Raw genomic sequence first — 15,350 nt, forward strand, 5'->3', positions numbered from 1 at the left:
ACCAAGACAAGCGATAGATCAGTTCAAGAATATACAAATATGCATTGACAGTAATTCAATAAACATCCTAAGAGGTTTACGGGTTATCGAACTACTCATACTCTTATACGTGCCCACGAATGAGACATTCTTACTTCTCACTTAGCTCGAGTGACAATTTCACAGCATAAAGGCATTCTCCGTAGTCTCAGGTACCACTACAAAAAGTAAGTAAATAATGGCATTTTATCGTAAATAATGATGGTTAGAACTATCTTTATTTACATTAATGGAGGTTGTCTATAATACCATAACTTTTTTATGCACAAAGTATAAAATGGCGAACAATCATAAACCGCTGCAACAACTATCATTTTATACATGTTATAAAATGGTGGTTTATACCTGTTAAAAATATCATAATTTTTAAAATAAAAAGTTAGTATGTAAATAATGGTGTTTCAAATTGCCATTATTTAACTAATAAATTTTAAAAAATAAATTTAAAATATGACAACTCAAATTACTACAACCGTATGAAATGACAAAAGAAAATCATTTTTTATTATAATTTTTTCATTTTTTTTAAATATGGAGATGTTTATCAAAATGTTAGGTAATGGTTGTATCAAAATCTTAAGCTAGTAGGTATTTATATTTTTTAACTATATTGTAGTTGTGTCGTACTAAGTGTAATAATTTGTTGGTCATTATATCTAAAATATCAAAGAAATTATAGTCCAAAAGGAGTAATAAAGAAAATAATTGGTGTGGAGAGTGATAAAAAAAATTTTTTTTACAAATTTATGTATTCCTTCCATCTCATAGATAGTGTCATCCTAGATTGTTTTACATAAAAGAAAAACTAATAAATAGATGAAATAGACTACTCCTTTCATTCCATTTTGTTAGATGTTTTAATAATTTTTGTTTGTATAAATTTGACTATTATTTTAGAATATCAATGTAACATTAATTTTTTCTATTATACTTATAATTGTTATTAATGCATTCTATAATTATTGATGAGAATTCAAAAGGTTTAGAGGTATGTTGCAAAATTACATGACTTACTTTATGAAATCATGCATTAATTACATTTCTTATGTCACATGCCAAAATCGTAAAGGGTGTTTAGTACATAGAATTACTTTCCTAGAAATCTTAAATCAGGAATCTTGGTTTCTCACAATTTGGTATCTATTTAAAAAAAATATATATATATTACTATGAGATATAGCTTTTCGACAACTATTTTTATCATATTTTTCCACAAAAATATTCTCAAAAGGCAAATGGAAATCCAAATTTTCCGAGTTAGGAGAAAAGTTTTATGTATATAAAAGACCATAGTATTCCTTTTTTAAAACAGTCTATATATATATATATATATATATATATATATATATATATATATATATATATATATATATATATATATATATATGTATGTATGTATATGTATATATATGAGGAGGGATCCGTTTACTCTAGGAGTAAGTCTACCTAAGCTTACTCTATTTAATAACTCATATTTTACATCAAATTTCAATGATCCAATTGTTGAATTTAAAGTTCTTAATGCATAAATTAAATCTGCAAATTTTTAAAAAAATTTGAAAATTATTTGATGCTTCGTTTCATTAATTCAAATTAATGTATAAAATGATTTTATAATTATCCGTCAATTTGAATTAATGAAATGAATTATCAAATGATTTTCAAAATTTTTAAAAATTTACAGACTTGATCTATGCATTAAGAACTTTAAATTCAACGGTTGAATTGTTGAAATTTAATATAGAACATGAGTTATTAAACGAAGTAAGTTTAGGTAGACTTACTCTTAGAGTAAACGGATCCTTCCTCTCTCTCTCTCTCTCTCTCTCTCTCTCTCTCTCTCTCTCTCTCTCTCTCTCTCTCTCTCTCTCTCTCTCTCTATATATATATATATATATATATATATATATATATGTATATATATATATATATATATATATATCGTTGTGATTCATCTTTTCAAAGTATCTCTCTCCTTTTATTTCTTTTTCTCCCAATCTTTCCCGTGTCCCTCTCACTCTTACTCCCCCTCTCTCCCTCTCCCTCTCCCTCTCTGTCTTTATCTCTCTCCCTGCCCCCCCCCTCTCCCTCTCATATCTCTATCTTTTCCTTTCTTGTATCTTATTATTTATCGACCTTGTCAATTTTAATAATATTACTATAGTATTTTTTCCTATAGTTTAATAGTATTTGTTAACATATTTTTTTTATTTTTTATTTTTTAACTGAAATGTTTTAGGTCAAAAGACAATCTTAAATCTCTTATAATATAAGTTTTAATAATAACAAACGTAGCTATTTTTCTAAGAGAAATTTTTTTTATATTAATTATACTATAAGACAAATTATGATAAAAACAATTGGTTACATTGACATTAAGTCTCTCAAATGAGTTAGTTCATTTGCAAGTCAAAAGCATTTAATATATATCATTTATGTTGATGACCAAACCATATTTTTCTATGTTATTCCTTAAAAGATCAAAAGGAATAAAAAATTTCTTCCATACTCGCATTATAGAATGGAACACATATGTAAATTCCCTATATTTTTGCAATTAAATTAATAATATATTTTTATTATAAAATTTAAAGGATTGATTTTATAAAGCATTTTAATATTGAAATCATATTTTTATTAAATTATTTCAGAATTATGATATAATATATTATTTTTATATTATTATTGTTGTTGTCGTTATTATTATTATTATTATTATTATTATTATTATTATTATTATTATTATTATTATTATTATTATTATATCATCATCATCGAATGAGGGGAAGGGATATGTAACTAGATTTATGGTTGAGTAACCATTGATAGGATAGAATGGGGTTGAGTTAAGTTTGATATTAAAAGGAGAGACATATCAGGTTTTTGCTCACACTCTTATTTTCTTTTTATGCTCTAAAGAACCAAGAGGGAAGGAGTCAAGAAGAGATCATCTCGAAGATCCATGTTCTTCGCTTTTTGTTGATCGAGGTAAGGGAGAGTGAGAATTCTCCCTCTATAGTGTGGGATAATTGTTGAATAATGAGGTTGGCCTCCAACTTTTGTGTTGTATGCATTGTATAAAGGGGGAAATTCCAATTATTTCTTGTTCTTATTTATTGTCTTCCACATGATTCTATTAGTCATGAAATGTTATAAATTGTGATTATATATGACCAATTTTTGTGCATTGAGTCATATTTGGTATGAATTGAATTCTCTATAGGTTCCTACGAGAACCCTAAAAGTATATGTGTGCATGATTATTGTGTGAGTAATTAATAGAGATGTGTAATGGTATGAAATTCATGTCATATGGGTGCATTGTATGAGTGTTTAAGGGTGTTTTATCAATTGAATTTTTCAATGCATGTTTTGGCTCGTAAACTGAATGTTTCACAATTCTACAAGTTTAGGGTTTCTAATTTGGCATCAACACCACTTGCATCTCGCCAGGTGTTATGGTGCTCGAGAGTAGAGTTCACTCTCTGTTCTATCTGCGTTGAGCATGAGATATGTCTTTTCGAGTGTTATCGAGGTCTATAACAACCACGTCGAGCATGGGTTGAAGTTTGCCATGCGTAGGGGCTCTAGTGAAGTCCCTACTACTATCTCGCCTGGCATGACATGGATCACGTCAAAGAGCTATGATTGCTCTCCAAACGATCTATGTCAACTGTGAATTGACTTCCATCAAGCGCTATCTATGTATGAAACTCATTCCTTTACTAAGTGAAAGAGGTTTTGTTGAGTATTTGAATGTTGATGAGTGTGAAATAAATAGGGATGACTTGATATATATATATATATATATATATATATATATATATATATATATATATATATATTGATTGAATGAGATACTTGAGTCTTGTATGACAAATTGTATGGGTGGAAAATCAGTAAGTGTGTGTAGTGATTCATGATATGATACAGTCTATGTGACATGCATCATATGCATGCAAATTGACAAATATTTTAATATACATTGTGCATATCTTGAAATTGGTACCATATGCATGCAAATCGAGATTTTGTGTCCATTGAATTTCATACACGCATGTGACTGATTTGAATCTGGAGATTTATGATTGATGCATTATGAATGAGTAATTGTGTTTGATAGTGATAATTATGAGTTATTGGGTTTGATAGTGATTAATATGTTTTAATATCATGCTATGGTATAAATAATGTATGGAGTGTGTTCGAGTATTCATCTCTTATTTCATGCCATGAGCTAGAGTGAGAAGTTTTTTCACTCCCCTTGTTTCCATGTCTTGCTATTATGAATGTTTTTGCAAGTGAGGCTCGTTAGGATCTTGATTGTACTAGTGATGAGGCATGATCCTTGTCTTGGGAGTGCTCTAATAGGACATGTGATATCAAGGCTTAGACTAGGGATATTCTTTATTAATTCTTATGATAAGGTTATGTTTAGTTTACATTTTCACCTTAGTATGGAGTTTATTTAAGTGTTTGTTATGTGAGACTCTTTGCCTCTTGTAAGAAATTTCATTCTGATTATTATGCAAGTTATTTGGAGATTTTTATATCCTTGTTACAAATTATTAATTTTACACGCATGCGAGGTAGAGAATGTTACAACATACATGCTTTGCATCCCAAAAAGTATAAGCAAATTCTTTGAAGCATGTGAAGTCTCAAAAACAGTCACTTTTGATTAACACAAGCAACAATTCCTTCCATTTAGTACCTTAAAGGTGGTAAGTAACTTTATTAATTAGATAACAAGTGACAATTTAGCAAGACACATTTAATGCACCAATGGACACTTCTCTCTACTAAGAACAAAGATGAAGACAAATGAAACAAGCTTGTGAGAGACACTCAAGGGTTTGCAATGGTCATCTTCATGAAGCGCCTATAAAAAAACTTGAATATTCAGAAAAAGAAAAAAGATTATCGATTGAAAAAATTTTATACTCATTCTTTTTGTGAAAGTTATGTACTTAATTTGGTTGTATCACATCTTGATAGTAAGACGAAACAATAAAGTGATTTCTCAACCTTAACTTTGTATTATTACTTTGAGCCTAAAGAGACTTAACTGTAAAAGAATACTTTATTATTGAAGTTTGGAGAAACTTTGTGTTCAAAGAATAGTTGGGTAGTTTCTTGAAGAGACAAGTCAAAGAACACTTAAGTTGAGTAAAAAGTGTCTTATGAAAGAATACTTGTATTTTTTTTGTAAAAGATAGTCGAACTTGATTGGGTTAATAAAAAATTGAACGTAATCTTGGTGGTTGAACTAGTATAAAATATTGTGAGTTCTTCTCTCTTAACTTTTCTCTTAACTTTTCTCTGCACTCGTTACATTTTATAACTACTTCACTATTTGAAAAAAGTGTGTAGGTTTTTATTGATACTATTAAACCTTCCTCCTCTCTAGTGTCTCTTTTTCTCCACAAAATGAAATAATATATTTTTATCCTTCTTAATTATTAGGTAACATTTTTCTTTGCCTATTTCTTTTGTTGAATTTTGTATTTAAATAATTTTAACTATAAATTATCAACTTTCTAAAATTGTTTAATATCATATTTGTAATAAGATTTAAGTCAATAAATAGTCTAACGAGCTTATTTTAACAAATGATATTTTTGTAAAAAATATTTATATACCTAAGAATATATTATTGTAACTAAACATAAAAGTCTTTAATTTTCGAGAATCTTGTATGAATATTTTTTAGAACATTTATGAATGACCAAATAAATTTTAGTTATTTCTAGAAATTATAATTCCCAAGATTTGTAATTCCTAGGAATCATGATTTCTAAGTATAAAAAAACTTCTCCCCAACCAAACGTCCCTACATGTCAAACAAAATGGAATAGAGAGAATAGTGATTTTACAAAATTAATCTTATGATTAACCTTCTTTACTATAAATAATGTAACACAATAACCACTTTTAAAGAATATTATAAGAGATATAAGTGAAAAAAAAGTAATTAATATTATATTGAAAAACTAACATGACACAAACTTGTTTTAGAACTTTTTTTTATAATCACAACACTTATTATGGGATGAATATAGTACTACCTCTATTTGTATTTATAAGACTCAACTTAGAACAATTCATATTGTTTCATATATTAATTATTTTTAGACTAAATATTCCTAGTTAATTAAAATGTATTCTCTTAATTTTGTCAAATGCATTAATTATAAACAGTTTGCAAATATGTGCTCTAATTAGTTAGGAGAAAGATGAGTATTAATTAGGAAAGATAAATTATATTAGACATGTACTCTAATTAGTTAGAAACTATATGAGTATTAATTGGGGAAAAAATAGTATAAGAGTTACTTTAGAGGAAAAAATGTATAAATAGAATTTTTTTTTTGTTGCATTTTTATCAAGGACTATTGAGAATGTTGACAGATAATCATAAAATCATTTTATACATTGATTTGAATTAATGAAACGAAGTATCAAATGATTTTCAAATTTTCTAAAAATTTGTAGATTTGATCTATGTATTAAGAACTTTAAATTGAACGGTTTGATCGTTAAAATTTGATGTAGAACATGAGTTATTGAACGAAGTAAGTCTAGGTAGACTTACTCCTAGAGTAAAATGATCTCTCCTCTTATAAAAATAGTAAAATTTAACAGTGACAACTAATTTCCTTAATAGACTTAAATTTTTTTAGTCCCAGAAATTTAAGGTAACTTTACTTTTAGTCCCTCAAATTTAAAACTAATTTTTTTAATCCATGTAATTTCAAAAATTATTGTGTTAGTCCTTACACTAATTTTTTTTTTAAATTTGTCAAATATTATTACACAAAATTAACCTACTAATATCTTTGTTAGTAAAAACATAATATTAAATATAGTTGATACTACATAAGTTATTGGTGACTTGAGAAAATAAAATAAAATATCTTAAAATTATAGAAATAAAAAAAAAAGTAGTTTTAAATTTGAAAAATAAAAAAATAAATTTACTCTAAATTTGATGGATTAAAAATATTTTTAAGTCTTCCTTAATATTGTGAAATCATTATTTTTTCCTTGTAATAGTGAGCATAGGAAGTATGGCAAGACATTAATAATCAATCTATTTATATAAAATGCGAACAAATATATTGTATAAGAACGTTTTTAAGAATTTTTCTTTAATGAAAAATTTTTTTAGAAAATTTTCAAACTTCATATTTAATTTAGTTTTTTTATTATTTACAAATTAAATTTTAATATTTTAAAATAAATTATCAATAAAAAAATAATTATATACTACAATATAAATTATTTATCATAAATTTAAAATTATCTATTTCTTCAAATTTTAAATATAACTTATATATTCTAAGATAATATTTATTTATAAACATAATAATTTATTTTTTAAATTTAATTATTATACATAATATACATTTAACCTCAACATGCTAAAATACTACTATCAAAATAACTTCAAGCATAACGGAATCAATATTAATTCAACAACGTCAAGTTATGATATATTAATTGACCATCATCAAGACTATATAAAGAGAATTGTGGCAGTTAAAAGCGCAAATCATAACGACGGTTACATAGTCATTGGAAATTCTCACAGACAAGGTAATTCGAAATGGTGTGATTTAAGCCTTCCTCATATATATATATATATATATATAATAGGATTAAAAAAATGAGTTAATCACTTATACACTGTCAGTATATAAAAAAATTATACTAAGAACCAATCATATCTTTTAAATTATTTTATTTTATTTTTATTTCATTAAATAAGCAACTGACATGACACTACTAAAATATATAATTAGTTATCAGTGTAAAAAAACTTTATGATAGTATATAGGTGATTAACTCTAAAAAAAAATATAAGATAGATGTTTAGGGAAACATGATAAAATAACATATGATCCATCCATTAATTGGTTTTAGCATATTTCAACAAGTTCTCCATAATAACTTACAAAGACACTATAACTTCTATAAAAACAATTTAACAATATTTTTTCTTCAATTATATGAACAATTTATATATAAAGACTTGCATGATAGATATTATTTAAAAATTATTTAATTGAGCTATTTGCTCAAATTTACCTTAACCCTTTGACTAAAAGTATGGTTTCGGTAGGCCCAAAAGTTCATTCTGTTAGCTTAAAGTTGAATAACTAATGGTGAAAAGATCCTCAAAATTAATTTAGGTTAATTAAAACTTAGTTCTATAAGATATTTTTATTTTTAAATATTTTCCCTGTATACCTTCACTTCAATTCACCATCAAGCACATAGATTAAGTTTTAAATTCATTAAATTTTATAACTCGCTACTCATGCTGAATAGTATGTTACTCAATTAGCTTCTTGCACAATGAAATCTTGAATGCCTTGAGCACCAAATATATGACAACATCGGAATTTACAATTACTCATCAATAAGATACACATTTAAAAAAATAAAAACTTCTGTTTTCATTTTGTCCCACAAAACAAATACTAGGGCAAGTTAAATCGTTACAAAACTCATTTATAACAATGAAATTCACTAGTTGCACCAGGTCGGAATTCTCCAATTCCTAGCAAGTCCTGTAAAATTAGCAACATGATAAAACTATAAGGGTTTTTTTATCATATAAAATTATCAGTAGGATGGCATATAAGTTTTTATTTTGAACCATCGATCCCTAGAGAACTATCAGAAAATATTTTGGAGGACTTAAACCAGTCAAATATTTTGAGGAACTAAAAACATAATTAAAAAAAAAAAATAAGGGACTAATAGCAAAGCAGAAGCCAACAAAAGGTTAGTCCAATTATAAGAAATGAGCTCATATCTCAAAAAGACATTCCTACCAATATGAAAACCTTGGTAAACAATAGACCCAACTCACCTAAACTTTCATGTACCAAAAATATATAGCAGAGCAGAATAACTTTTTAGGAACTAAAACTAGTCAAATATTTTTTGAAGGACTAAAATAAAAATTGATAAAAAAAAATGAGGATTAAAAACACAATTAACCCTATTTAAATTTAACATAAGGCAAAGAAATATGTTATGAAAAGAAGCCAGAGAGTTTTAAGAAGTGAACAACATTAATTAGCAAGACATATTTGCGGAAGAAGCCCTTAGTAGGTGGAGGTAAAATCATGGATAATTTCATTATTGTTAGCTTTTATTGACCATTTCCGAAGTTAGATTAACTTTTTTTTATCCATATAAATTACAATGACAGATTCAAACCTAGAACTCTACATATAGTATTTCAACCTCCGAGCTAACCTTAGTGGTTCTTCTAAAGTTAGATAACTGTTTATTTGTTTTCTATTTATTTCACAGAACTTCTACCTCACTATTTTCTCTTCAAGTTTTGTTAGTTCTCCCATTCTTCTCTCTTATCCTTCTTGTAAATCTTTCTTTTGGCAATGGCCCATAGTTTCTAAGCATGGCACCGAGAAAAACGTCAACATTCGCAAACTAAAGATCATGAATCCCTATGTTGTGTTACTTGCCCGTTCCCTAAAACATAAAAAACCGCTAGAGAAAAGAACCATCTTTTAAGTACGCATCAATAGTGATTCTACATAGATGTGCCATTCCAAGATTGACATGGACCATTTCAGCAGATAGCAATAAGTGTGAAGATTGATTAAGCTTCCGCAGTTCCGCTAAAAGTCTTTTATGGAAATCTCATTTGAATAAAACCTCTAGTCTCCACATAAACAGCTAAATTCACACCAAATGACTGAAAATATAATTCAGGAAAAATATATGATAAAGATGACGTACTTGACAAGCTTTATTTTTTCCCCTAGTCTCTGCGGTGCTTGGAATATCATGATTTGGTTTCTGAAATCTCTTTTCACGTCGATCACAAGAACCCCATCCATCTGAGAACCTGCCACCCCTGATGTATTGCAAATCAACAGAATCAGCGGTGATTGAAGTGTGAATAATAGAGATCATTAGAAGCCATATTAATTGAAGCAACCAAACATGACACATACTGCATGCATGCACGAATCACAAACTCAGCACGCTGAACATTGCGATTCTCATCAAACTCAATATTCTTGTCTCTGATTTCATAAGAAATATTGAAGTAACAAGAAATCTTTCTCCAACCTATAAAAAACACGCGTCTGCCATGTTACATCAGATGTACAATTTTCACATTTAAGAGAAGACAAACTATGCTTACCTGACTTCTTAATGTAAGGATTCCCCGAAATCAAAGTGTAATCAGTTTTCTCCAAAATCTGAACATTGAAGACATAACACAAAGGATTGATTAGGTGAATTCTTCCTGAGTGAAAATAATAATAACAGCATCTCAGACAACTCTCATATTTTCATATATTTGCATAAATTACTGTGGAAAATGGAGATATTCTGTGTTATTATATGCAAAAAAGAAAAAGAAAAAAATTATGGCAAGCACAGGTTGAAGTGTATTACAGCCATTAAATGCAAAAACACAAACTTGGACCATCTGTTAACAAGTACTAATTAAAAAATAAAAGCAATTAAAAGAATATCACAAATTAACCTTGAATTTAACCAGACGCCCCCAATGAATCATGGAAGTCAAGAAAACATGTTTCTGAGAAGCTAGGACTAGGAAATCCAAATAAAGAAAGTGGCTAATATCATGGAATGATTTGTTCAGGATAACCACAGGGTTTTAAAAATGAAAAATGTGGGACATAGGAATCAAACATCAAGCTTCTTGGCAGACAAAAGACAGAAAGTAAATGAAAAATTTTCTTTGTTTTCAGATTCAAAGTTCGCATTGTACACTAAGTCATTAAGTCGTCCTCAAAAATGTTTCTCAGTTTTAAGATTCAAAATTCACATTCACCAAAAGCTAATCTAGTGAAAAGCTCAAAATATTAAAAAGATATACACATTTCAGATAAGTAAATTCAGTTAAATACAAATAAAAGATAGAAGATTTCCATCATACACAGCATACTGTAAGTTAAAAAATATGTTAAAGCTGAAAATCGCTACTCTGCCGTAACCGCAGGCACACTGATATTACTGAAACAATGATACTACAGGAGACTTAAAGTAAATGCCTCATGTTATCCTTTGATTTAGGAAATTTGTGTATTATTAAATGTTAAATTTAAATGAACAAACCAAATTTAGAGCATCTGCTCATTTAATGGTTTATTCCTAGCTTGGTAAGAAATACAGAGGCCAAGACATGTCCAAGCTTTACTGTGAGCCATGTTATGTCCCTTTGTAGTATCTCCTACTAATCGTATTAATGTTTTATGACAAGATTATTAATGAAAATGTAAATACATTACAATTTTAAAATATAAAATAGTATTTAGTACTTTCTTTATTTAATTAGTAATTGAACTAATAAGAAAATTTTATAAGAGGATTTAGAATTTGCCCTAAACCTCTACCTATCAGTTATAACTTTGACACGGTACTAAGTGAGATCTGATAAAATGAACACGACAAACCGTATTTTCCATCATTTAACCCAAAAAGACAATCAATATCAATCAAATAAATAAATAAAATAACAACAACTTATGCAATGGAACTCAACAAACATTGCTATTCTACTGTCTACTTCACACACCATATGATGTTTCTTTACGTGTTTATCACTACATATTCCCACGGTCGACTATTGAATAGCTAAGGAAGGATGAAATGGAATGGAATCAAATTGAATGGGATGAAACGGTATGACATTGAATTGAAAGGAATGAAATAAAATGATTGCTTCATTATTTAAATATTTTATGATTGAAATAGTCATGCTATCTTTTAGCATGTAAACAATTTGTTTAAGATATTCACAAACACCAAATTAGTATCATCTCATAATCCAAATTAGGAGGAAAAAAATAGATGAATCAAGTAAAATAAATTCTATTAAGTTCTGTTCCATTCCCCACTAATTCTAAAACAAATTACAAAAGTTTGAATTTGATAGAGTATGTTTGTTACAAGCTTAGAAGAGCTTTCAAGATTGAGAATTCTTTACTGAAAATAAAAAAGTTTCATTCAACAGAAAAGCTTTCAAAAACACTTACTTAGTTTGTATCCGAACAAACTCATACTATCATTGTATAGATATTTAAACTATGAAGTATTGATTTTAAAGCACTTATTACAAAAATCAAATATTAATAATTTTGAATTCCATAGTTATCCATAATTGAATGAATGTTTACTATGAACATATCATTCATTCCATTTCCCTCAAGCACCAAATCATTGTTCATGGTTCAAATCTTTCTTTCGCCATTCATGTAAGAGAGAATCTATTTAGATAAACTTCTTCTTGAGCATTTTTATGAGAAAATAATTGGAAGGAAAAATGAAATAATTTTTTTCATAAGCTAAAATTATCCTATGGATAAGCTAATTTGCATAAGGTCTCTCATATTAGCTTCTTTAAAACTCGTTTAAATTTAAGCATAAGCTAACTTTAGCTTATGAAAAACCTTATTTCATTTTTCATTCTTATTTTTTTCTCATGAAAGTGCTTATTCGGAAGTTTATCCCAACATGCCCTAAATACACAAACAAATAAATGAACTTAGACAAAACCTAGATACAATTGCTTCTTTCTTTTTTGGTTGTGGCTATCTAGCCAGAATTAAAGTTTCACTTCTGATCTTCAATGCAAACATTTATAACAATTAACAAGGTAAAACACCAATGCAGATTACAAACCAACATGGAAAGTGTATGAGTTATAACAAGGTATAACAAGTTCCGTTCGCCTGAACTGATTTCCAATTAACTTCAGTTTAGGCAAGCTACTTTTCAGTTCAGCGCAATTTCTAACAGTTTGATCGCAGTGTAGTTAAATTTTCCCACCCTTAACAGCATCTAAGTTTAAATCAGAACACTGAAACAAAGGAAAGAGAAAACCAACCGCCATAGCAGCATTCTGGTACTCCTTAAACAACGAAACCGAAGGAAACATTCCAAACAAGCTATGCCTCGCGCCGTCCTCCTTCTCCTCCTCGTTCCTCCCGAAGCACCGCCCCGAGACCTCCGTGTAACAGCTCATCTCCTGCGCTTCCGGCGACGAGAATCCCTTCGCCGGCGGAGTCCTCTGCGCGCTTCTGACCAGCGCGAGCGAGCTGCTCTCCTCGGAAGGACACGTCCTCGCGGCCTTCCGCGGCGGGCGGTAGGGCCACGGGTCGTACACCACCTCGCCGCTGTCGCCGGAGTCCCGGAGCGTTTTCCGGAACTTGGGCGGCGGCGGCAGCGAGGGGTTGGGGATCGGGGAAGGCGGCTGGCGATTGGGGAACTTGACGGCGGCGAGGACCTTGCACTTGGAGGAGGAGCGCGAGGCGGAGGCGGAGGCGGTGGCGGAGTCGATCATGGCCCACAATGCGGCGTCGTCGAGGTCCTTGTCGTCGAGCACCACGGGGTAGGTTAGCGGCGAGGACATGTTGGGAGAGTTAGGGTTTGGGTTGGAAGGGGAAAGGGGTTGGGCTTAGGGTTTCCCTGTGAAGTTGGGATTTGGGAGGTTGTGATTGAAGTGGTGAAGGTGAAGTTCCATTTTCTGTTGTCTGCAACAATATGGATCTCCAGTGTGGGTTGAAGTTGAAGAGGGGTGGTAGCTTACGCGGGAGTCGCTATTTGAATTGGTCAAGACTCCAGAGAGAGAAGGGTAAAACGGCGTCGTGTCGTTTGCAAATATAGACTGGGAAGGTCAATGTATGAAATTATAATAATTAATTAAAATTCTTGTAAACTATCGCATATGAAACTATTTTTCATTTTTATTTTATGTTTTATTACGATAAAAGAAAATATCAAGATAATAATTAACAAGTATTTTAACTTGCACAATCAACAGATAAAATATGTATTATATAAAATTAAAATTTATAATAAATTATATATTAAAATAAATATTATGTTTGAGTATACTTTTATATTTAAATTTGTATAAATAAATATTTTTAAATATATAAATTATATTTTAAACTTATGATAAATATTTTATTTTATAGTATTTTTATTTTTATTTATTAATAATTTATTTAAAAAAATATTAAAATTTAATTCATAAATAATTATAATAAATAAAAAATTAAATTAAATAAAAGTTAAAAGTCTCTAAAAATCTAAAAATCTTATAAACGTTCTCATTCTGGATAGGAATTTATATTAAATATATAAGGCTTGATAGTTTCATATGTAAAAATTTTAAATAGTTTAAAAAATAATGTGAGAACGTATACTCTCATATATTAATGATTTTATAATATTTTTAAATAATTAGATCGAGTTAAATTTGGTTTGATATAATATCATTTGATACAAAATATTTATTATTAAAAATTGTGATTAATTTCTACTAAAAATTATAAATAAATATTTTTTTTTAATCTAGTTTAAAGTTAGAATTCGAATTCTAAACACTCGATAATGAATAAAAACTTAATATTTTATAAATAACATGAATCTATCAAATTTGTATTTATATCAATCGGATCAATTTTAAAAATATTGGATATTACATACTTAAAAAATGTCTAATAATAAAAAATAATTTTTATAGTGATTTCAAATTAGGGCATCACAGCATGAACCTTTTATAAGATATTAAACGAGTGATCCAACTCATCATGTGTTAATTCAAACCAAAAACTCATTTGTAATTTCATCATTTAGTTTAGTGTCATAATTAAATTAATAATCTTTATATTTAATATTTAATAATTCAAAGAATTTATTTTAATTAGTTGATTAGAATTAATATCCAAATAAATAATCCAACAATTTATTCTTGAAACACCATCTCATGTGTCACCGTTGCCCATTTTTACACTTAAAATGGCATAAATAGATACACTTGATAGACAAATTTAGAGCGTGTTTGTTTTACTCTGTATAATAAAATCTTGCTCTTTATAAGGCAAAAGTATACATTTTTAATACAATTCTTTCTCCAAACTTTTATCGAAATTAATTCTACCGAACTCTGATTGGAGTGTTAATCTCTCAATAAATTTTACTTCTTTTCTTATCTAAATATAAGAAATAGAAATGTATATCATCCGGTTTCAAACCAAAATATCTGTTACTTGTGAGACAGTATCTTAGGAAGAGACATGATATGCAAAATCAAAATAAATTCCTCAAGTATGTTGACGGTTCAATTCCTCACAACGCGAATAAAAAACCTCTGTAAAAAGTTTTTGGATAAAAAAAAATAAAATAAAAAACCTCTGTTAAATAAAGGGAACAGTCTCCAGATGTCACCAAAAAAACTAAAACAAATTCCACCTTCCCACACAAAAATCATCGTTTTGTAGTAA

At 28.5% G+C, this 15,350-nt stretch overlaps 1 protein-coding gene across 1 annotated transcript; it reads right to left on the bottom strand.

Moving 5' to 3' along the window:
* Positions 1-8,401: 8,401 nt before the first annotated feature.
* On the bottom strand, positions 8,402-13,659 carry LOC109814830 (peptide transporter family protein). Its single transcript, XM_020379342.3, has 5 exons — positions 12,947-13,659; positions 10,232-10,289; positions 10,038-10,155; positions 9,820-9,937; positions 8,402-8,615 (listed from the first exon to the last, which is right to left on the bottom strand). Exons 1-5 carry the CDS (start codon positions 13,469-13,471, stop codon positions 8,553-8,555), a joined length of 882 nt encoding a protein of 293 aa, XP_020234931.1. The 5' UTR covers positions 13,472-13,659; the 3' UTR covers positions 8,402-8,552.
* Between the last annotated feature and the right edge of the window lie 1,691 nt (positions 13,660-15,350).

The sequence above is a fragment of the Cajanus cajan genome, chromosome 4 (assembly GCF_000230855.2).
Source record: "Cajanus cajan strain Asha chromosome 4, NIPB_CcT2T_4, whole genome shotgun sequence".
Classification (NCBI taxonomy): Eukaryota; Viridiplantae; Streptophyta; class Magnoliopsida; order Fabales; family Fabaceae; genus Cajanus; species Cajanus cajan.

What these genes read in the sequence shown, in the direction of transcription:
- LOC109814830 (XM_020379342.3), bottom strand. Translation starts at nt 13,471, where the DNA reads ATGTCCTCGCCGCTAACCTACCCCGTGGTGCTCGACGACAAGGACCTC. An exon ending in GTGATTCGTGCATGCATGCA is followed by an intron (nt 9,938 to 10,037) that starts GTATGTGTCATG and finishes GCAATACATCAG; the next exon opens with GGGTGGCAGGTTCTCAGATG. An exon ending in GAAAAAATAAAGCTTGTCAA is followed by an intron (nt 8,616 to 9,819) that starts GTACGTCATCTT and finishes CTAATTTTACAG; the next exon opens with GACTTGCTAGGAATTGGAGA.